At 34.0% G+C, this 24,871-nt stretch overlaps 2 protein-coding genes across 2 annotated transcripts; both read left to right on the forward strand.

Moving 5' to 3' along the window:
* The first annotated feature begins 1,278 nt into the window (after positions 1-1,278).
* On the forward strand, positions 1,279-4,206 carry LOC137397371 (uncharacterized). Its single transcript, XM_068083661.1, has one exon. It carries the CDS (start codon positions 1,279-1,281, stop codon positions 4,204-4,206), a length of 2,928 nt encoding a protein of 975 aa, XP_067939762.1.
* Positions 4,207-4,386: 180 nt separating this feature from the next.
* Positions 4,387-6,531, forward strand: LOC137397372 (uncharacterized). Its single transcript, XM_068083662.1, has 2 exons — positions 4,387-4,798; positions 5,075-6,531. Exons 1-2 carry the CDS (start codon positions 4,387-4,389, stop codon positions 6,529-6,531), a joined length of 1,869 nt encoding a protein of 622 aa, XP_067939763.1.
* Positions 6,532-24,871: the final 18,340 nt, after the last annotated feature.

A 24,871-nucleotide genomic window follows, 5' to 3' on the forward strand; every position in this document is an offset into this window, starting at 1 on the left:
TTTTAAGTAACAAAAGATGAATCAACTTTCCTGTTGCTCACCAATTGCAAAAGTATTTAGGTGCTACAATTTCTAATTTTATACCTGTTTACAAGATGCCATAGTATATAAGCAGGCAGACTTTCACAAGTGGACAGTAACGCTTTGAGAATTCTCTCTCACCTACCTATTATTTTTCTGAAGTATTACAGTCATATCACATGTATTAGGAATTATTCTGAAGATCAAACTAATCACAGTATTAAACCAGTCAGATCTGTTATGGAGAGAGCACAAGGTATGTTGTGTTTTTATTGCTACATTTAGTTTTGTATTTACTGCTACAATTGTATTTAATCAAGGCTTTGAATTCCACAAGGTTGGCAACCTATTACTGCTTATTTTTGGCTGTATTAGCAATCATCTGAAATGTCACATAGGATGAACAATATGCTGATATTGAAGAATTAGTAGTGTTCAACTGCTGCCTGGCTTATTTTATCATGCTTCTATTTTTACTTATATTCACTTGTAGTTTTACTTGCTTGCTCTTATGTTTTAAAGAAATTGACTGATGTGAAACTCAATGGATATATAGTATTGTATAAACTGCATTTTTCCATTTTGTAGTTTTTACGGTGTGAACTACGTCAATAAAGTTCATATCAGTCATAAACCACTCTTCCTTATAACGGATCGTGACTACAGTAAAAACTTATTCTCCCATGGAGTCAAGAGTGGTAACCAGAGCTCAATAAACAACCTATTCACCCAAAAGAGTCAAGAGAAGCCAGCGAAAGCTCATCATACAGCAGGAATAGCTTATTCGCCTACCTTCTACAAAGACAATCAATAACATTGAAACAACTGACATGGATATCTGAGACTATACCTAGCCAATACACATCAACACTGAAGTCTGAGGTCGGTGAGTGATAATCACTTCAGCTGTCAGAAAAGACATTAGAAAACAGCACAGCTTGGTTTTTTCTTGGCAATCATTACTTAGGCTAATCTTTGTTGTAATTGCGATTGGTAAGCCATTGGAAAGTGCAAAATTATACTTCTGTCAGTGTGACATCATATTTGAAACCAAAATCCAATTTTTGGCAAGCATTTGAAAACGGACATCGATTGAAACGTCTGGCTGGGTGGGTTTTGCTACTGTTCTTCAGAGCTCGGCTGGGGTTATGGGTAGTTTTGTCTGGTTTATGTGCATGACTTATGACATATATCAAAACTATGCATATCAGGCAAGCAATCCTGCCGTCATTTAGTACTTCCTAGATTAAAAGCAAGATGACTAAGTCCAAACGTAGTCGAAAACAAAGTAGAAATGCTACTGAAAACGAAATTGCTTTGCGTAAAAACAATATAGCAAGTTGTATCAGAAAGTTCAATAAGCTGACCAAAAAAGGTCCTGCATGCACTAATGAGATAAAAGACAAAATAACAGACATATACCTTGATGTAACTGCCGAGCTAGACATGTTATGTAAGCTTGAACCTGAGTTCAATAAAGATGAACAGGTTAGAGAGCAAGTCGCATTAATGGAAAAATATGTCAAAACCGAAAGTGACAAATTTCCAAGAGCTTCGCATTCGGTTCATAGTCATAGTCAAAGTAAAGTTTCTAAAAGTTCAATAGCTATAGAAGTAGCAAGAATTCAAACTGAAGTAGTTGAGGCTGAAATTCAAGCACTGCGAGTGCAAGCAGAAAATGAACGTGTGCTTAATGAACTTGAGCAGAAATTAAAAAACCAGAAATTAAAAATGCAACAGCAGTCTTTAGTTGACAAAAGAAATAGGCTTTCTTTGAAGTGCAGACTACTAGAAGAAAATGATGTATATGAAAGAGAAGAAATTGTTCAAGCTCTTGACAACACGCCATATGTAGGCGCTAGTAATGAGATTGCGCAACCCTCAGCAAAGGAAAATGTAGTTGAAAACGATCAGCAATCCTTGGTAGTGTCAGTAAAAAGTAATGTATCGGAAGCTCAAATATTAGCAGATTCCATCGCAAAAGCTGTACACAGTAGTAAGTTCCCTGTGCCTGAACCTCCAATATTTTCTGGGAATCCATTAGAGTATGTTAATTGGGAAGTGTCTTTTAGATCACTTGTGGAGAGATCTGGTATACCAGACTTTGATAAAATCCACTACCTTAAGCAATACTTAGCAGGTCCAGCAAAGGAGGCAGTGAGTGGGCTATTTTATCTCCAATCTAGCGATGCATATGAAAAAGCAAGGAAAAAGTTAAAGGAGCGTTTTGGTTCTGATTGTGCTGTAGCAGAAGCTTTCAGGTCAAAACTGGAACAATGGCCAAAAATCAAAGGCAACGACAATGCACACATACTAAAATTTGCAGATTTTCTCAGCCAATGTGAGACAGTAATGTCACACCTTGAAGGATTGAAAATTCTCAATGATTCACGTTACAACATGGCACTCGCGGCTAAGCTGCCTGATTGGCTAGCAAACAGATGGAAACGTAAAATTGTAGAACACAAAAAGTCAGCAGGAAAGTTTCCTGCTTTTAGCATGTTTGTTGAATTCGTAAATAATGAGTCTGACATTCTAAATGATCCTTCAATAGTCAGTTACTCAACTAGCTCTGACAACACAAAGCAACCAAAAAAGCCAACTAAATCTAAATCGACAGCTCACCTGGCAACCAGCAACAGTAACAGTAGTGACCGCAATAGTGATTCTAATAGTAACTCCAAAGCTAAGCCGTCTTGTGCCTTTTGTCACCTGTCTAATCATGATTTAGCTGAATGCAGAAAGCTAGCAAGGAAAACTGCAGAAGAAAAGAAGCAGTTTGTACTTGAACAAAAACTATGCTTTTCTTGCCTAAAAACTACTGATCACAGATCAGCACAGTGCACTAGCAAAGCAACTTGTAAGACTTGTGGAAAGAATCATCCTACTGCACTGCATGTTGAACGAGTGCCAAAAACAGAAAATCAAAAGAATGACAATGCTGCCAGCCCTACAAAAACAAAGGATCACATGGCAACAACCACAGGTGCAAGTACACCTAATCCACCAGCAAAGGCTGCTAATAATGAATCAAAAGCACTTGCAACTTGTAGTGACAGTCAAGCAAATTCAACCAACAGTCTCAGCTCTATGATAGTGCCAGTTTGGTTATCTAGCACAAACCAACCTAGTAAGGAAATTCTAGTCTATGCAATGTTAGACACAATGTCAGATACTACATTTGTCACAAACAATGCAGTTAGACGGTTGAACACTGTAGGGAAACCAACTACACATCAATTGACGACAATGACTGCGAGTAGCAAAAAAATAGAGTGTAAGATGTATACATATTTGGTAATCAGAGGTTATAGCGCTCACGATAGTATACACGTGCCTTGTGCTTATACTAGAGACTCTATACCTTTGGATAAGAGCCACATACCAAGTGCACAAATGACCAAAGATTGGCCACATTTGCAAGCAATAGGAAATGAAATTCCAAACCTGCAAAGAGAAAAAGTTGAAGTAGGCATGCTTATAGGGTATAAAACGTCTAGAGCTCTTGTGCCTTTAAAGTCCATAACTGGCGCTAGTCATGCAGACCCTTATTCAGTGCGAACCCCATTAGGCTGGAGCATAGTTGGAAAATTGCAAAAAGGTCCGAAAGAAGAGTTTAATCACACCAGTCATAGGATCATGACATTGCAAAACCAAAATCATGCTGAACTTGAGCCAAAAGCAGTAACGTTTGTGTGTAAAACAGAAGCAACTGATGACCTTTGCAGCAAACAGATTATAGATCTATTACAACAAGACTTTACAGAGAAACAAAGTCCTGAGTTGAAGCAAATCCCTATGTCTCAAGAAGACAAACGTTTTGTCAGTACACTCACTGAACAAGCAGAACAAACTCAGCAAGGCTTTTACTCAATGCCATTGCCATTCAAAACAAGGCCTGTAATGCCTGACAACCTAGCCATGGCAAAAAAGAGGTTTTCACTCTTGCAAAAGAAAATGGAAAAGGACGAACAGTACCGCAATGATTATATTGCATTCATGGCAGCAATAATAGAAGCAGGGGATGCTGAATTGGTGCCCACTAACAGCAAAGCAACTCCAGGTGAAGTTTGGTATATTCCGCATTTTGGAGTATACCATCCTAGAAAACCTGATAAAATCCGAGTTGTATTTGACTGTAGTGCTAAATATCAAGCCACATGCCTAAATGAGCATTTGCTGTAAGGACCTGATTTGTTGAATAGCCTTGTAGGCATACTTCACAGATTCAGAAAAAGACAAATTGCAATTATGTGCGATATCCAACGGATGTTCCACATGTTCAGAGTGCATGAGTCTGATAGAGATTTCCTGAGATTTTTATTGTACAAAGATGACACCATTTCACAAATAGCAGAGTATAGAATGGCTGTGCACTTATTTGGTGCCACCTCTTCTTCTGGGTGTGCCACCTTTGGCCTACGCAAGCTAGTGAGGGACAAGCATGACCCAGAGCAACCATATAGTGTGCAAGCCAAACACTTCATAACACATGACTTTTATGTAGACGATGGATTAATGAGCTTGGACTCACAAGAACAGGCCATAGGTGTCATAAACAATGCTATAGAGTTATGCTCAAAAGGCAATGTAAGATTGCACAAGTTTGTGTGCAACAACAGGGAAGTTATGACCGCAGTGCCTGAGACAGAAAAGGCAGCCAACTTCCAAGATTTAGACTTGCAGGCTGCGAATAGCGCTCTTCCAATAGAGCGTGCATTAGGCATACAATGGTGTGTTGAGAATGACCAGTTTCAGTTCAAAATAGCCTTAAAAAGTCAGCCAGTAACCAGGCGTGGCATCCTGTCCACAATAGTTTCAGTTTTTGACCCTTTAGGTCTCATTTCTCTTTTCATTTTGAAGGGGAAACAAATCTTGCAAGAAATGTGCAAAAAAAATCTAAAGTGGGATGATCCACTACCGGAGCATCTGCAGAACCAATGGCAATGCTGGATGCATGACTTAGTTGCATAAGCACAAATCAAAATAGACAGATGTTTGAAACCTTCAGACTTTGAAAATATCATTTCAACTGAATTGCATCATTTTTCAGATGCTAGCAATCTAGGCTATGGGCAATGCTCATACATAAGTTATGTCAATGCTGACAATAGAGTTCATTGCACTTTGCTTTGTGGTAAATCTAGAGTTGCACCTTTAAAGCAAGTGACAATTCCTAGAGCAGAGCTACAAGCTGCTGTACTTTCAGCTACAATAGCACACAACCTGAAATCAGAATTAAAGTTGAATAACCTCACAAAGGAGGTGTTTTGGACTGATTCCAAAGTAGTGCTCGGATACATACACAATGTGGCTCGCAGATTCCATGTCTATGTAGCCAACAGAGTTCAGCAGATAACTGACATTACACTTGCTGATCAATGGCAATACATCAGCACTCAAGAGAATCCTGCAGACATTGCCTCTAGAGGAGCTAATATAAAAAGCCTGGTGGACTCATGCTGGCTAACTGGTCCCAAGTTCTTAAGGAACAGTGACGCCCAACTGTTTCCTGTAGCTAAAGAATACACAACACTGAACCCTACTGACCCTGAGATTAAAGCTACCTGTCACAGTCTCACAAGCTCAAAGAAACTGACCATGACTGACAGGCTGACGGCATACTCTAGCCTCCAGTCAGCGGTGAGAGCAGTAAGCAAGTTACAAAGCTTTGTGAGATCTAAGACAGGTGCACACAGTATCATTTCTAAAGTAGAGGCTCATGAAAAGGCTAATCTTACAATCCTAAAGTGGGCCCAGCAAGGGGGACTCACAGAATATGAACCAATAAAGCAAGGAACCTTAAGTAAATATAGTGCGTTAGCAAAGCTTGACCCATTTATTGACAGTTCAGGAATAATCAGGGTGGGTGGCAGACTTAAAGAAGCAAACTTGCCCTTTGCAGAAACCCACCCTATAGTATTACCCAAGAAATCACATGTCACACAACTGGTGATAGCAAATTGCCACAGGGCAGTAGCGCACCAAGGAAAAGGTATTACACTCAATGAAATTAGGTCATCTGGCTATTGGATACTAGGAGGCAGCTCTCTTGTAGCTTCATACATACATAGCTGTATACAATGTAGAAAGCAGCGGCGTCCAACAGAAAGCCAAAAAATGGCAGATTTGCCAAGTGAACGGGTGAACAGTGCTTCACCCTTTACATATGTGGGGTGCGATTGCTTCGGACCATTTATAGTGAAAGAGAACAGAAAAGAGCTAAAGCGCTATGGGGTAATATTTACATGCATGGCATCTCGAGCAATTCATGTCGAGGTCCTAGATGACATGAGTACAGATGCATTCATCAATGCGCTTATATGCTTTATAGCAATCAGGGGACCAATAAGACAACTCCACACTGATAGAGGCACAAACTTTATCGGTGCTGCTAATGAGTTTGCTAAAACTTTCAAAGAGGGCAGCCACAACAAATTTACAAAGTTTGCCCAAAGCAACCACTTTGACTTTGTTACAAACCCACCTCACTCTAGTCATATGGGATGAGCGTGGGAAAGGCACATCAGAACCATCAGAAGTGTGTTAAATTCTATTCTTATGAACAGTCATAACAGACTAGACACAGGCACACTTCGTACGTTTCTTTATGAGGCCATGGCCATAACAAGTTGCAGACCACTGACTGCAGTTAGTGACAACAGTAGTGTAGAAACTGCACTGTCTCCAAATCAGTTGCTTTCAATGAAGTCACAAGTAGTCATGCCTCCACCTGAAGAGTTTGACTCTGAAGACACCTACTCTCAAAAACGATGGAGAGTTGTGCAGGGATTGGCCAACACTTTCTGGCCCCATTGGCGTAAGGAATATATCCAAACCTTGCAAAAAAGACAAAAGTGGACAAAGGTATGTCCCAACATAGAGAAAGATGACATTGTCATCTTACAAGATGACTCCAAACATCGGAATCATTGGCCACTCGCAAGAGTAATGGAAACTATCCCAAGCAAAGACAAATTAGTCAGAAAAGTTAAACTGAGTTGATTAGCAGATGGTAGTATAGACAACAAGGGTAGACGGCTCTCATCACAAGTATTTTTAGAAATACCTATCAATAAAGTAATACTTCTGTGCAAACCTCATGCAAATATTTAGCCAAACATTCATTTATTATAGCTTTCTGTAGTTTTGCTGATTATATGTTATCATTAGCTCCTATAGGATTATCGTGCTAGTATTGAATTCGACAAAAGGGGTCGAATTAAAGAGGGGAGTGTAGCTGCGCTTAGTTAGAAGTAGAACTTGGCACGGTTGTTTGTTTGTTTTACTGATGACTGTGCTGTTGTAGCTCATTGCACTGGGTGGGCGGGCTGCTCTGATCTGGTTTTGTGTTTTGATGAACTGGTGGGTGACCGTCCTATCCGGATGTTCTTTTTGTTGATGTCACAGCACAAATGCTGTCAGCACAAAGAAATGTATGATGTCACGAGTTGCATTAGCCGAAAATTGTTGATTTTCAAGTATTTTAAGTAACAAAAAATGAATCAACTTTCCTGTTGCCTACCAATTGCAAAAGTATTTAGGTGCTACAATTTCTAATTTTATACCTGTTTACAAGATGCCATAGTATATAAGCAGGCAGACTTTCACAAGTGGACAGTAACGCTTTGAGAATTCTCTCTCACCTACATATTATTTTTCTGAAGTATTACAGTCATATCCCATGTATTAGGAATTATTCTGAAGATCAAACTAATCACAGTATTAAACCAGTCAGATCTGTTATGTAGAGAGCACAAGGTATGTTGTGTTTTTATTGCTATATTAAATTCTATATTTACTGCTACAATTGTATTTAATCAAGGCTTTGAATTCCACAAGGTTGGCAACCTATTACTGCTTATTTTTGGCTGTATTAGCAATCATCTGAAATGTCACATAGGATGAACAATATGCTGATATTGAAGAATTAGTAGTGTTGAACTGCTGCCTGGCTTATTTTATCATGCTTGTATTTTTACTTATATTCACTTGTAGTTTTACTTGCTTGCTCTTATGTTTTAAAGAAATCGACTGATGTGAAACTCAATGCATATATAGTATTGTATAAACTGCATTTTACCATTTTGTAGTTTTCACGGTGTGAACTACGTCAATAAAGTTCATATCAGTCATAAACCAATCTTCCTTATAACGGATCGTGACTACAGTTATGTTTTAACAAATGCTCAATAGTGCCATATAAAAGTTCTAACTGTATATTAGTTTCTTTTTAAACTTAACATAATTAAACATATCATAAGAAAAACCTGATGGTTATATTCTATGCTAAATTATATTGTCACTTTTTAAAGTTTGTATAGTTATAAATATGATCACTATTCATTTCTCAAATTACTGAAGACTTGCTGCAGAACTTGAGTTAGTTAATGTGATTTGAGCAATAAATATTACGTGTCAAGTTGTATGAGTTTTATTGTGCATAAAAACTCCCTCGACATGCTAAAGTGTAAGTTATATTGTGTTTATCAGCTCCTGTTGCAATACTGAAAAAATCTATTTTTGAACTCACAAGAAAATTTGTGTGTGCTTTTAACATAAAAGAACGAAAATACTGAGCATGAATATCGCTTCAAAAATGCACCAGAAATCTACATTCATTAAAACCAACCGCAATAATTAGTAAGTCACTAATTTTGCAAATGAATATTAGTGAGTGGCCCTCCAAAAACAATTTTAACATATTTGGTTTGATCACGGCTCTATAATTTCAACAAACTTGACGGGCATTTTGTATAATATGCTAATGTTTATCAATTTCAATTTGTTTGGTATGCTTCTAATTTTTTTTCTTAGGTTTAGCTGCTCTTTTGCGTTTAAAGTTTCATGCTGCAATACAATGGCACAAAATATAACATAATATAAAAAACATTGTATAGGTAATCTTGGTGCTGTAACACATTTCCAGCTTGCTTGGAATTATTTAGTATCAGTAATAACATTGTTTTATATGTGCATACTTGTCTTTAAACTCAATTTGCTTTGTTTTAATACAAGTTGGCCATTTTCAAATGTTTTTGATATGTTTTGGTATTGTCCCTATATTTTTACAATTTTAAAATAGCCCATAAAATTATTTTACCAAATTTTGGTGGTTTTTTAATTGGTCGTGTTTTAACCGGTTGATTGTTGTTCACTTTGAAATGGGTAAAATGTTTTATGTGAGAACTGCCATACTTGGAAACAATTGATTCAGATTTAGTGGAAAATATTTTTAACACTTGAAATTACAAATACAGTTTTTTTTATTTTCCTAACCTTCACATTATATTCCGTCATAAACTGTACAATAGACTAAATGCTAACTTTAATTTGAAGTTAAAATAAGTTGTGTTGGTCACTGAAATCACAATGGGAATGTGTCCGAAAGTATCAACCAGTTTATCATTGACTTTTTTAAAATAAATATAAAATCTAAATAGTAAATCATTCTCAAACTGAAGTAAAACTCTTTTAATAAAAGTACAAATATAATTCGCAAGTATTTTTATCTGCAAACCGCAGTTATATTGTTATTAGCACTTGTGAGACTGCAACACGCTGATCTTTCAAGTTTGTAATGATAGTAATAGGCCCGAGTGTAAAAAATATTATAATTACCTCATAAATAGTACTTAATTAATTTTTAGTTATTAATTAATAATAAAATAATAATTACCTCATTGTGACAAGCCTTATGTAAAATGAAAATTTAACACTCTAGCAACAGGCGTCACAGAATAATTCACTTTATGAACATAAAACGTCAATTCAACTATGATTATCACACCAGCAGTGCTAATGAAATTTATCCCAGTCTGCATGTTCAGCAATGGAAAAAGACATACATTTCATTTCTAAACTAGCATATACAGAAAATTGTAAAATAAATAATCATGAATTGCCGCCTATTAGTTTGAAAAAACACTCACTCTACCTATTTTTAAATATAGTGATAATGATAAGATATGTATCGACATGAGGATTTTCACAGTTGTTACTTTTTATTGTGTGTATGCCTACATGTTTGTCAGCAATTGGTAATTAAAAATGCTAAGACGTGTAATAAACTTTCATTTAAAAAAAGTTTTTGCATAAAGTATTGGAAGCTACATGTTTTCTCAACACTAGCAATATAGTTAATTTGCTTTTGAAATATTTGTGTCAGTTGTTATTGTTTGGGGTAAAACAAAATATAATAATTCCACGACCAAACACAAGTGAAACAAGTGTTTGGAAGCTTTATAATAAATGCATATGTGCACACAACTCCCAAAAACTTATTCATCCACAGCCGTACCCAAACCCTTGTACCAAAATCTCATCAAAAAATTTAACCATTTTTGTGTGGAGTCGTGTAAGTATAATAACGATACAACGCACATACAATCCTATTTAAGTGTTACCAAGTCTTTTAAAAGTGTAGACGATATTCTAAATTTACCCATCTGATCAGATAATTTATAGCTAAACAGATTAATTTGGGATGAAATCGCCATTGAAAACCTGAATAGCCTTTTTTAATCAAAATTAGTGTAAGACCTGCCAACAAAATGCATATAACGCCGTGCAACAGATAATACAACCATTAAGCCGTGCGCATTTCACGAGAAAGACGTGCACATTTCAGCAGTCTATGGCATTGTCCAATTGCCTACAGTCTCTGTAACTAATGTAGAAGTACCGAAAAGTAATCATTTTTTTTCGTCGATTTCAAAGATAACTGACCATTTGGAGACATGTAATGAGTACTTTTGTATTCCAATTGATGTCCAAAGCCGTTAAAGTAAAGGAAATGATCATGATATTTTTATAACAATTCTTATAAGATTATTACAATGTTTTATTATAAGAATAATCATTCAAATTTTCAAGATCAAATTATATAGTGACATATATACATGTATGTATAGTGGTGTGCAATATGTTGCTGTTATTAATTTTCTAAAGAATTTGTTGATAATACTATGGCTGTGCCCAATATCGGGCTACTGCCAAGATATTTTTAATATTTGCCAAATTGGGTAATAGGCGTACATTTTCTCATAAATATACAGCTACTTTTGTGACAATGAACTGAAATCTGTTTAAATTTTTAACTTCAGCTTGATTTTTTTAGATATAAACACAAAAATCTAGATAAATATCACAACTTCTTGATCTGGGTAGCTATGACATTTTGAGATGTAAACAAAATTGTGCACTGGTTTTTGTTTTTCAAACTTTAACACCAGTTCTCTCAAAACTCTGTTTTCGCACTAATGGTAAACATGCATTCAGTTTATTACCCATGAAATCTGCTGTCATTAAGCTGGAATCAAGTTTTCTTGCAAAATAACTGAAAATTTTCTCTTCCGTGTGTGTAGATTACTTTAATTCTCCCACACCCAACCTAACTATGGTTTCTGTGATCATGACCTATTTTTTCATTTTGGTTACAGGTTGCTGTCAAACCTATTCTACATTTAACACACACCACTTTCAAACTGTGTATATTACACAACAGCTTGCCATTTTACTTCTAATATTGCATTTCTTCTATTGCAGGGAGATATAAACGTATAATCTTTTCTTTTCATTATTGCTGTTTGTTGTACATAATAACACCCAGTACATTACAGCTAACATTGTAGCTACCATTGCAGCTCTCCTAATGCACTGCAGTGCAATTTCACTGTTAGTAGTGCATTTCTCATCCAGCAATACCCTTTTCTTTTTTTCTAATATCAATCTGGTTGTGTTCTGTATGACAGGAAACTTATATTAGTAAGATTGTAAATAATGTTAAAGCAACAGTAAAATTCACTAATTCATTCTATTTAACAGCCTGAGCATAACTATTACACCATTTTTAAATTATGCTTTTATTTTTTAAATACAATTAACTGAAATTTTCAATTTTATTGTCTAGTATGATTTCAATTTTCCTTTAAAATTATAATGCATTACAATATATTTCTTATTCAGTCAAATTTAATTTGCCTTTGAATTTATCATTTAAATATTAATTGTTACATTATTTATAAATCTGATGAAATAAGATTAATATATGTAATAGTAACGAAATTAAAAATACCATCTAGAATAACTAAATAGCATAATATCACATAAGCTCAGATTAAAACTACTGTTAAAAAATATTTGTTGCTCGTAACTTTTCAAATTTTGTTTATTAGTGTTGCAAATGTCATTTGTTGTCAATTTAACCAGTATTAAAAAAGAGTCACAAACTTTTATTCGAAGTATTCAGTAAAAAAAACTTTTATATATCATGCAATGCATGGAAATTTGTTGCCCGCAGTATCAGAATATTGATGAAATAGGATTTGAATTAAAAATTGTTCGAATCAAGCCAGAATATCAGAAAGAACCAGCTAAAACAACAGTCAGGGCTATTGTAATTATTATTACAATATTACGAGATCAGAGACAAGCTGAAGGAGATAAAGTATTTAAAACATTACACCGTGTACTATATGCCTGCAAGTCAGTAAACATAGGGTGTCATATTATATCATACTATCGAGTTCATTAGTGTCTCAGGACTACCATGTTGTTCTTTTGTCACATGCATTTGCACCCTAATAGGCCGCTAGAAATCATCAGTATATCGTGTACCAATTGTTTAATTTTAATGGATTTTAATTTTTGATAGATCAGATGTTGTATTATGGCACAATAACATTATAGAAATTTGGGAAAAACTTGGAAAATTTCGCCATATTTTTTGCAAGATTTTCATATCAAAAAGTCTCACTAAAATATGTCCATGATTCTTTTTTAAGAAAATGTGTTTGAAAGATTACGTGTCACTAGGATTACTTCGAAAGAAACTGTTGATGAGAAAACATGTTATTTTGAAGTGATATAATGTAACAAGGTAAATTATTCAATATCATTAACTTCCATTTATTTATCCGTTACTAAGTTAGTTCGCATTGTAAAGTCATAATAAACATTTTATAAAATTTGTTAAAAATTTAAATGTTTGTTACTATTTTTTCATTTAAAAAGACCGCTGACCATGATATAATAGAAGCATACCTCTGCACTCCTTTAAACCTTCTTCTTCATTTCTTGGCTAGATCGCCTTTACATCAAAGCAAACTTCATTAAATGATTCGCTTTGTAAAAAGCTGATCAAGTAGTCGCAACAGTAAGCATGTGCTTCGTCTGTCTGGCAATCAAGTTTCATGTACTGTGACTGTTCAGACCTGCTCATCCGAATACTCTCTTCTTCAGATATTGCTAGCAGGAAGTAAACTAAAAACAGCTGTCTCATTCTGTAAACAAAATCAATACGTTCAGATTTGCAATTGCTACACGTATGTAAGGTATCTGAAATAATTATATGTGATGTTTTTGTACAACTGATGTAATTCTCAAAGTTATGAGCATAAAACTCTTAATTACAAAAAATGTGAAGTTAGGCACAATTTAAACTAGCTTGTGAATAATGGAACTTTTTAGTGTTTTCAGTATCAGTCAAGCTGATTTACTCTACAGCTTCAAAAGTTTTAGAGTTGGAAAAAACCGCATTTTCAAAGTTTTTTCTCACAATTCATTATGTTATGGTTGTCTCTACCACAAAAACAGAGTCACCTTAAAAAGGTTTGTATGATCATTTTGATATGGTCTTTAACAATTAGTTAACAATTTTAACTATATTTCTAGTACTGTATTGCCTGGAAGTATGAGTTCAATGTGTTTTGGGGCGTAAGGCTCATATTTCAATTAACCTACAGCTACATGTGTATTCAATTATTCTTAAATAAAATGAATAAATACTAATAATTATGTCGCAATCACCTAACAATACTTAGAAAAATTAGACATTACAATGCGATAACATTCCATGAATAGTTCTAATTGTCCACTTATGGTCACGATGACACATATACATATATTTTGGCTATTATCAGCAATAAAAGAGAAAATATCATTTTACTATGCATACACTTAAAATTTGTGGTAATCAATACCTAAACTTATATTTATGTATACAAAATTAATATATATATAGTGTATATATACTATATATACAGTATATACATGTATATATAAATTATATATACTGGTTGGCTTTCAATATATATATATATATATATATATATATATATATATATGTATATAAATACATATATATGTATACATATATATATATTTATATATATACATATAAATATATATATATATATATCTATATATATGTATACATATATATATATATATATATATATATATATATGAAAAATTATTGCGAAAAAAGTAAACTTTTAGTATTTGCGTTACAAATCTGTTTCGTGCGAAGCACTCCTCAGACGCAATTGTACTAAAAGGAAAAGCTTTACCGAATGTGCCAAAATATCAGAAATGGGCTCGCTGTGTTAATAATGTAATTTAGTGCTAAGTGTAACCGAGAAGATAACTCCTAGCATGTCTGCAATTAGAAGTCAATTCATTTCTTTTATTTAATGTGCCTAAGTGTGGTTTGCATATTATGAAGTATTTTTCAAGTAAACATAATTTGCATCGTTTTGTCTTGTTTGTATATGGTTGTGCTTGAGCTAATATTTTCCATGTTATGTTGTATGTTGAGTTGTTTTCTTTCAACTTCCAAATGTGTTTGCTCAATTCTGTGTGGTGTTGTTTGTTTTTGTGATTAAACGAGGCTTTATGGTTGCTGTATCTAGTTTTGAATTCGGTTGAGCAAAGTCCTATGTAGGTCGCTACGTGGTTGTTTGTATTGTTGCTGACTGTTGCTTGATATATCACATTTTTGGCTCTGCATTTTCCTTCCAAAGGGCAGTTGTTCTTTTGTCTGCAATTGCAACTTTTTTCATTGTCTTCTTTTTGTAGTGTACTGGTTTTATTAATGGTTTTGTTGCTCCCATCAATGATTGTTTTCATGTTTGGCATTACTGAGTAGCTCAGTTTTAAGGTTTGTCTATTAAATATTGCTTGGAGTGGGTGTTTCTTTGGAAAACATGTTGTAACTATGTTGAAGAATTTTTGTCCAATATTGGTTGCAACATTGGCGCTTAATGGTGGGTATATCAAGCAACAGTCAGCAACAATACAAACAACCACGTAGCGACCTACATAGGACTTTGCTCAACCGAATTCAAAACTAGATACAGCAACCATAAAGCCTCGTTTAATCACAAAAACAAACAACACCACACAGAATTGAGCAAACACATTTGGAAGTTGAAAGAAAACAACTCAACATACAACATAACATGGAAAATATTAGCTCAAGCACAACCATATACAAACAAGACAAAACGATGCAAATTATGTTTACTTGAAAAATACTTCATAATATGCAAACCACACTTAGGCACATTAAATAAAAGAAATGAATTGACTTCTAATTGCAGACATGCTAGGAGTTATCTTCTCGGTTACACTTAGCACTAAATTACATTATTAACACAGCGAGCCCATTTCTGATATTTTGGCACATTCGGTAAAGCTTTTCATTTTAGTACAATTGCGTCTGAGGAGTGCTTCGCACGAAACAGATTTGTAACGCAAATACTAAAAGTTTACTTTTTTCGCAATAATTTTTCAAATATTTCATACTCCACTAATAATCTTTTAGGTTTTTAGTGTAGAGTTCTCTTTTTATATGCTTTTGCACTTGCTTTTAGTTAACATATATATATATATATATATATATATATATATATAATACAAATAAGTTTCGTTTACTAAATAAGCAAAATCACTGCGTGGCCCGTTTCAGTGAGTACTGATTGCGTAAATAATTACTATTTAGTCTTTATATTCAACATTTATCTTTTGTTACTTAATATCCGCAATCAGCGTTGGATTCATCATTCAGATGAAGGCATCAAGTTGACATGACACATCAGTTATGATGCCTTTATTTTTTGCAAGCAAAAATCTGATTAAATTACTGATGGTACCATAACCTCATCGCTTTCTTCATTGCTTCATTAAAACATAAACACAGTTTCACACAACTGATAACTTCCAGCAATGATTCAATTGGTTCTCAACTATTGTAGGTTATAAAGTTGTTTCTTTTTTTGTAGGTTAAGTTTTTTGCTAGTTTCTAGCTCAATCGAATGTAAGTGCGAGTGCCTACAAAACATTCTGCCCACATTTCCGGCAATATTCCTGATTGCACTAATATAATGATGTATAAAATCTAGCTTATTTTATTATTATTGCATGTTCTGCTGCTTTTTTTGACCAAACTAGTTGTTCATTACTTGCAGACATTGACAGCAAATCTTGAGTTGTAAATTCTTATCCGAAAGAGAAACTTTTCATTTTATTCGTGAAATTCACTTACCAACTGTTCCTTATTGTTCAATAATGGTTCTGACATTAGGTTACATGTACTAAAGGCCTATAACTTTAACACATCTGAGTTTTACATTCTTGGGTTATGCCAAACATAAAGTTATAAACTTACCTTAGGAGTGGCATTATTCCAAATGTGACAAATACTCATTCTAACATATGTTTCATATAGTCTCTGAGTAGCATTAGCTTTTGAATCAGTGGTTAAGACAATCAGCTTCAATCGTGCAAATAATAAAAGACTCAAAGAAGATGGATGGAAAAAAGCATGGGTGCGAAAAACCTTCTATAAACACACAATTCTATAGAATTTGTGAACATTCACTTAGATACACCTAAGAAAAATTAATAACAAGTAAATCATAGAAGTTCCTGCTTGCGGTGTTTATTATTATGTCCTCTTGTTTGTACATTATGCAGCGGATACCCTTGATTGCATTATATATAGCTGTGAGTGCTTGGGAAATCCCAATGTTTACGAAACATGCAATCATAAAAGATTCCACCAGAGCGCGAAGCATTTACCAGTTGATGATTCATAAATTTAGTCAGTCAGTGTACAGCAGCAGGAATAACTTGTGAAATTAATTAGCTTGCATTCAGTTACCATAAAACTAGAAGCATATGCAACAAACATCAATTGCAGTATTTGTTATAGTGGTAATAGTTTTGTTTTACAATAATTGCTAATACCATTAAGTTCACTGTATAAAATATTGAGATTAAGGAGAAAAGTATAGCAGCCATCTTTAAAGTTGATTTAAGACAATATGTTCATTAGATTTCTTTACTATTAAAACTTTTATAATTTTATAGACTACTATGTGTCCTAAAGATTCCAACACTCATGCGAATCTCCTACTCTGACATTTTTTTTTTATACGAGGGAGGTTCTGAAATATCTTTGTGCTTGAAGGATCAGAATAAAGGCACTGACTAGCTTTGAATGCCCTATATATATTTGAAGTATTTATCAAGTTCCCCCACAACCTTCCTTTAAAAAATTACATGTATTACCTACCATAAAGCTCCGTTTCACACCGAAGATTATTATCTGTATTTTAAATATAGTTGCCAGGGCTCAGCAAGACTCATTCCTTCATCCAAAAAGGAAGTGCATTGCCTAACTTAAAGTTACTTTTAAATTGTTTACTGTAGATTAACGCCCTCATTTTACAACCCACCCTCCATTACACTTATTATGCAATATGCGCAATATGCATATTCCAATACCACTGCAAATCAAAATGTAAGGCTTTTAAAAGAATGTGAACAAACGTGACAGTACTGCCTCTCAATTTCAAATCAACTTGTGGCCTTCGACTCAAACGCCTTTAATGCACACATGTGCATCTCGCATAAACCCATGCGAGTATATGCATTTGCACATACATGTAAACACGGGCGCACCCCACACACACACCACATCATACAACTCATTCGCACACATGTGCACACGCACGCTCACACACCATTACTAGCCTACCTCTTCTTTTTGTTGTTCCCTGCATGATCAAACATAGGTTAACATAATTTGTACTTGGGTTTCGTTTACTCAATGAGCAACATTGCAACGATGGGCTGTTTCAGTGATTACTGATTGCATAAATAATTACTACTTAGCGTTTGCACCCCAGATTTCTATTTTGTCACTAAATACTTGCAATCAGGGTTGAATTTGTCATTCAGAGGAGTGCATCAAGTTATCATGACAGATCTTTTATCATTCCGTTATTTATTGAAAGCAAAATATCTGATTAAACTACTGACGGTACCATAACTTCACTGCTTTCTTTATTGCTTTCTTAAAACATAATCACGGTTTCAAACAACAGATAACTTTCAGCAGTGATTCAAATAGTTCTCAACCCTCATAGGTTATCAAGTGGTTCATTTGTTCTGCGGCTAAAGTTTTCACCAATTTCTAGCTCAATCAAATATAAGTGTTAGTGACTACATGACATTCTGCCAACATTTTCGGAAATATTCCTGATTGCACTGTTATAGTGAGGCATAAAATCTAGCTTATTTTATTATTATCTCATGTTCTGCTGCTTTGCTTGACAAAATTAGTTAGTCGTTACTTACAGATATTAACCCATTCAGGACTAATTAGTTATTGGTTAACCGCTCCCCCAGCCTAATTAATTTTTCATTAACCTTACAATTTAAATAGAGCCACACAATATTGAGTATAACTAGAGTTATTTTTAAAATAATCTTGATTTGTTTTTTGCAGCTTAACAAAGACATTCTAGGCTACAAGTTGATATAATCTTTTGTGCACCTTTATAAGTTCTACTAACCACAATTTCTAATAATTCTGTGAAATTGTTTTGATCAAAATTGTTTTTTATGTTTCATAGCAGCGCACAAGCAGTTTTTTGGTACTGATATTGTTGGACCTATGGTAGACTGATAGCAAACTTTCTAATCAGCAAATAAAAAAAAAGATTTCTCAATTTCAAGCAATAGAACAGGTGTTACTAGCTTCTAACCAACACTGCGTCACTGACAGTTTTATCAATTATATAATCAAACAATTTGTTAATTTATATTGAAATGCATTGCAGAGGTTATTATGAATATATTATGCATAAAAAAGATACTCAAGTTACCAGCTAACAGACAATCAATCACCAGCAAAAAATAGGTGTAAAAATACAGTAAAATATATTGTAAAAAATACAGTAAAAATGAATATGCATGAAAACGAAACAATATATACATGTATAATATGGGTGTGTTCGTAAAAAAATGATGACACGGTGAGAGTTATTTGATGCCAACTACACATGCATATTTGCTCCCATTATAAGTTAGTTAATGCAGTATTCATCAGATATTGGTGTTGAAGCCCTAGGCTCATCATCAACGGCATCATCACTCGCAAGCCCTTGACTGTCTTCACCTTCATGTAGCAAATATGATTGGTAGTAAGCAACCTATTTGCTTTCAAACTTCTCGTACAGCCTGGAAAGATTTTGTGCTTTAGTAGCTTTTCAGGGTAAATACCTGATAACAAATTGAAAATAAGTAGTCTACTGCAGCTAACAATTGGTAATACAAATTGCAAATATTTTTTGATACTGTAGATATAAACACAGAAAGTCATGAATATGATTACTGTGGCAAGTGTCCTCTATCAACCAATATTAGAGCCTAGTGGTTGGGGCTAGTTTATAGTAGATGTTTAGGTTGAGAACTATATGCTTGACTAATTGTGGGTTGAACAATTGGATATAAATGAAATAAGAAATTTTTATTATCTTGTAGTTCTACAAGGAAATCATAAAACTATTATTTATTATGGGGTAATAGAGTGATGAGTTCATGCTGCAAAAAGATCTAAATTTTATTGGATTGAAAATGTTATAATCATGTGTATCATGAATAAATCCATATCTTACACTGTTAGAATAAAGTTTGTTAGAAATTCACTAAAAAAATTTCGGCCTTTTATCGTTGTTTTTTGGTAAAATTCTATAAATAGCCACATAAAACTTACCTTCTTCCATCGGAAAATTCTCATTGTCTTCTTGAACATTACTTTTGTTGCTATTTTCTTCCCCTGAGCTGATTACCACATATAATTCACTTGAAAGATCTTCATCACCTAACTTAAAGTTACTTATAAATTGTTTACCGTAGATTAACGCCCTCAATTTACAACCCACCCTCCATTACACATATTATGCAATATATGCGCAATATGCATATTCAAATACCACTGCGAATCAAAATGTAAGGCTTTTGAAAGAATGTGAACAAACGTGAAAGTACTGCCTCTCAATTTCGAATCAACTTGTAGCCTTCGACTCGAATGCCTTTAATTCACACATGCGCATACGCGCACACTCCCATACACGCATACACGCAGTTGCATATACATGTAAACACGGGCGCACCCCACACACACCACACCATACAACTCAGTCACGCACATGTGCACATGCACGCTCATACGCCATTACTAGAGTAACTCTTCTTTTCTGTTGTTCTATGCAGGAACAAACATAGATTAACATAATTTATATTTAGGTTTCGTTTACTAAATAAGCAATATCGCTGCAATGGCCTGTTTTAGTGATTACTGATTGCATAAATAATTACTCTTTAGTTTTTGCATTCCACATTACTATTTTGTTACTTAATATCTCGCAATCAGGGTTGGATTCATCATTCAGATGAGTGCATCAAGTTATCATGACACGTCAGTTATGATGCCTTTATTCATTGCCAGCGAAATGTCTGATAAAATTACTTATTGTACCATAACTTCATCGCTTTTTTCTTGCTTTATTATGACATAATCACAGATTCAAACAACTGAAAACTTCCAGTAGTGATTCAAATAGTTCTCAACTATCATAAGTTATCAAGTTGTTCAATTTTTCTGTGCTATAGTTTTTCGCTAGTTTCTAGCTCAACCAATCATAAGTGTTAGTGACTACGAAACATTCTGCCCACATTTTCGGAAATATTCCTGATTGCACAATTATAGTAATGCATAAAATCTAGCTTATTAAATTATTTTCACATGTTCTGCTGCTTTCTTTTACAGAACTAGTTAGTCATCACTTACAGATCTTAACGGTTAATCTTGAGTTGTAATTTCTTATTTGAAAAATAACTTTTGTTTTCTCCGTGAAATTCACTTACCAACTGTTCCTTTTTGTCCAATGATGGTTCTGACATTAGGTTACACGTACTAAAGGCCTATAACCTTAACGCAACTGAGTTTTACATAATCGGGTTATGCCAAACAAAAAAGTTATAAACTTACCTTAGGAGTGCAATTATTCCAAATGTGGAATATGTTCATTCTAACCGATGTTTTATATAGTCTTTGAGTAGCATTAGCTTTTGAATCAGTGGTTTAGACAATAAGCTTCAATTGTGCAAATAATAAAAGACTCAAAGGAGAAACACAATGCTTAAAAGCGATGTAGCCATTGTTACTCATTGTTACTCATTGTTACTCATTGTTACCTGTTCATCAAGTATGGAAAGAAGCGTGGGTGCGAGAAACCTTCGGTAAACACTCAATTCTATAGAATTGTTGAACAGTCACTAAGATACACCTAATAAAAATAATAATAAGTAAATCATTGAAGTTCCTGCTTGCGGTGTTTATAATTTATATGTCTCCTTGTTTGCACAGTATGCAGCGAATACCCTTGATGTAGTAACACAATGCTTTAAAACTCCGTAGCCATTATTACTCAATGTTATGTATTCATCAGGGAGAGAAATAGGCGTAGGTGTGAAAAAGCCTTCTGTAAACACTCAATCTTAAAGAAATGGGAATAGTCGCTAAAACACACCTATGCGAATCTCTTTTTAATTTAACTTCAGACCAAAGTTATTGAATCGTGCAGAGGTTACATGTTTGAGCTCTGTTAAAAGAGGCTGAAGTTAATGGTGTACACTTACTAAACTTTTAACAAGCATGCCAATCCATTTTGTTCCCATAACTATTGGCAGTTGCTCGAAAATGTAAAAAATGTATATGTTTACTTATTTTCATGGCTTCAAAACCCCATATTTTAGTATCTATGGTGTGCACATACTGCTTAACTGATGAATGCACTTATAATACTGAGTGTATATTGTGGATAGCCATTGTTTACTTTTTTCATATGTGTATATCTAAAGAAATCAGTGACAATTTGTTCTCAACCCATTTTTATAGTTCATATCAATGAGTTTGTAACTTAACACATGTTTAGAATGTTCTTTAACTTTTCAACAGGGTTCCATGAGTTAGTCTCCACACAGAAAACAATTTATTTTCATGTTGATCAGGATATGAACGTTTTTGTCACTTTCTCAAACAGCAGTCTCACAGTTACATGTAGTTTGATCGAACTTAAACCTCAAAAGTCATGCTAGTGCTACTATAAAGTAGCAGTGTAATATATTTTCTCCATAAAGTCTCACACTCACACAAATCAATGCTAGAGGCTGTATAGTAAACAGAGCTATTACGCATGTCTTTTCACCTCAGAGTAGTGAAACGTGAATCAAAAGAAATTCTACCTTTGTTATTTTAAATCTTATTTTAAATTATGTTGGTGTTATTTGATCTTATGCAACTTGTACAATACAAGCGTGAATCACTGGGTAATCTCATTGTTTGTCAAGTATTTCATCAGAATAGCTTGGGCAATAGACACTGCTAGAGACCATGAAGTATCGAAAGCTATTACGCATAACTCTTTTTTATCAAAGTAGTGACACACTTATAGAAATAAATTCTACATTTATGTATGTAGTTGTATGTATTAAAGTATGAATTAAATTTGTAGTATGTGCGGTTTAAGTGTGTACATGTGTACATAAGTGCACCAGTGTTATGGCTCAACTTTCTTTGTTATTAACTTAAATTACTTCATACTTTGTAACTTCAATTATTCAGGTTGTATACTAGATGCAGCTTCTTTTGGAGGCAGACTCCGAGCAAAAAAAGTGCTGACTTATGCAAGACAGTGCTGGTTTTAATGTCTATAAGGCCGAGCCTTTGAAACCATTTCAGAGACGCTGAGCCTCATTGAGGTGTTATTTAAACACGACCTATAAAGTGCTAAAGCTATAGGCTCAACACAACTGGTTTGCCAAGCAGTGGTGTTGCAGAAACAATTTTTTTTACCTCCTCGAATTTTGTGGATATGTCCACTTCCGAGAATTCCAAGACATTCAGCTCATGATTTGAAGCATCCTCAGCAATAAAACAGTAGTTTTATTATTGATACCAAGTTTGAAAGATGAGGAATAGCAGTCACTGTCAATCTGGGTCAGGCTCGAATGCAACTGGGGTGTAGTTAACTGTTGGCTAACCATGCCATATCAGTTTTAGTAAATATGCAAGTATGAATACGTACCCACTCTAGTTAGTCACACTCAAATTGATGAAAAAGCCATTCAACTTGGCCTTCCACAATTTCATCTGCAGCTTTAGTTTGTTCTTTTTTTCCTTTGCATGCTGCATATTTGCTATAACAACCTTTTAGTTTACACATAAAGCATGAACCATTGTTTCCTGTGTAGGTATATTTCATATGTATCTGTTGCCGTCCGAATATAAATACTTTTTCTGTGTGTTATGGCCTATTTTGTATTCTGATTTGCACTTTTAACCATCTGAGATTTAATAATGTTCAAGTAGTCACTAGCTGCTGAAATATTCATTTAATGAGTTGTTGAATGTTGAGTGACTTATTGTTTAGTATTTTGAATTACCTCATAAAGAGTTGGATTCGCAATATCAAAAAAGTTTTTATGTAGTTTATGATCATTAACATCTACTAGAATTCTATCATAAACAAACTGATCTTTCAGAGCTTCTAAATAGCTGTGAGTCTGTCTGACTATCAACGTTGAAATGGTTATTGGATGACTTCCTTTGCTCCATATCATTGAATTTTTTTTATTCATTCATGAATAACTTTTTCGACTTGCTCAAAGTGTACATCTAAGAATTTGATAAAATTATTTAGTCTTTTTAGTATGACTATTTGATTCACCAAATGTGAACTGATAGAATGTTTTAACACTATCAATAGAAATACTTCTTTTACTTTTTTATCCTCAGCCACTTTCAAGTACTTTTAAGCAAGTTATAGCATTACGATTTAATGTTTTTATTTAGCAGACAACTTGAGGCTTTCTTTTTAATTCAAACATTACGCAAATATATCACTTCGTAAGTCTCTAATTATATATTTAATGCTGAATGTTGTACAGTAACACACAATAATTATTATCACTGGTTTAAACAAGCAAAAATACACATACCATTCATATAATGTAGAAGTAAATTCAACCAATCATTATACTGTTACAATAAATGATGATTGACAACAATCAATAAGATAGTAGAAACTTAGAAACAGATGTAGTCACAAAATTAAAAGCAGGTACATCTTCTAATTATTGGCATACTATGCAATATTAATAACTCTATATGCAATACACTAGCTAAGGATCATATCTTCTGAAACCATGTTAGATAGATATACCAGTACCTTAGTAGGTAGCGATTGTATGCAGCTTTGGAGAACCTACATGTATTTAGTCTTATCAAGCATTAGTTTTAGGGATCCTGCCAAAGCAAGAGTCTCATCATTTTCAGTAATGTATATATAGCGGACATCCCATTCGCCATGGTTAATACATTACTTATATATGCATACAAACAAAATTATGATGCAAAAATTTGCTAAAATATTAGAATTTTATGACATTTCTGTCAGATCTTTTTTATTCCTTCAACCTACATGTAAGATGGAAGTGTCGGAACAAAATATTGAACAATTTTATTAGATCTGATAACAGTAACTGATTATAAAACTGAACCATGATACTAACCAGTAGGCTATTAGCCCACTTTTTATTTTTCAACATTTTTTTGCATATGGCTGGATGTTGTGACCCACCCGATGCCAACTAGTGCAGTTGATCTTGCAGTTGTGTAAACAATTGTCTTTATTTTTTTCTGATGTAGTAATGA

Source organism: Watersipora subatra, chromosome 5, assembly GCF_963576615.1.
Source record: "Watersipora subatra chromosome 5, tzWatSuba1.1, whole genome shotgun sequence".
NCBI classification, from domain to species: Eukaryota; Metazoa; Bryozoa; class Gymnolaemata; order Cheilostomatida; family Watersiporidae; genus Watersipora; species Watersipora subatra.

Bases quoted from the DNA above. Each gene is read 5' to 3' on its own strand.
- LOC137397371 (XM_068083661.1), top strand. From the start codon at position 1,279: ATGACTAAGTCCAAACGTAGTCGAAAACAAAGTAGAAATGCTACTGAA.
- LOC137397372 (XM_068083662.1), top strand. From the start codon at position 4,387: ATGGCTGTGCACTTATTTGGTGCCACCTCTTCTTCTGGGTGTGCCACC. The intron at 4,799-5,074 runs GTCAGCCAGTAA...ATCATTTTTCAG, and splicing joins GTTCAAAATAGCCTTAAAAA to ATGCTAGCAATCTAGGCTAT.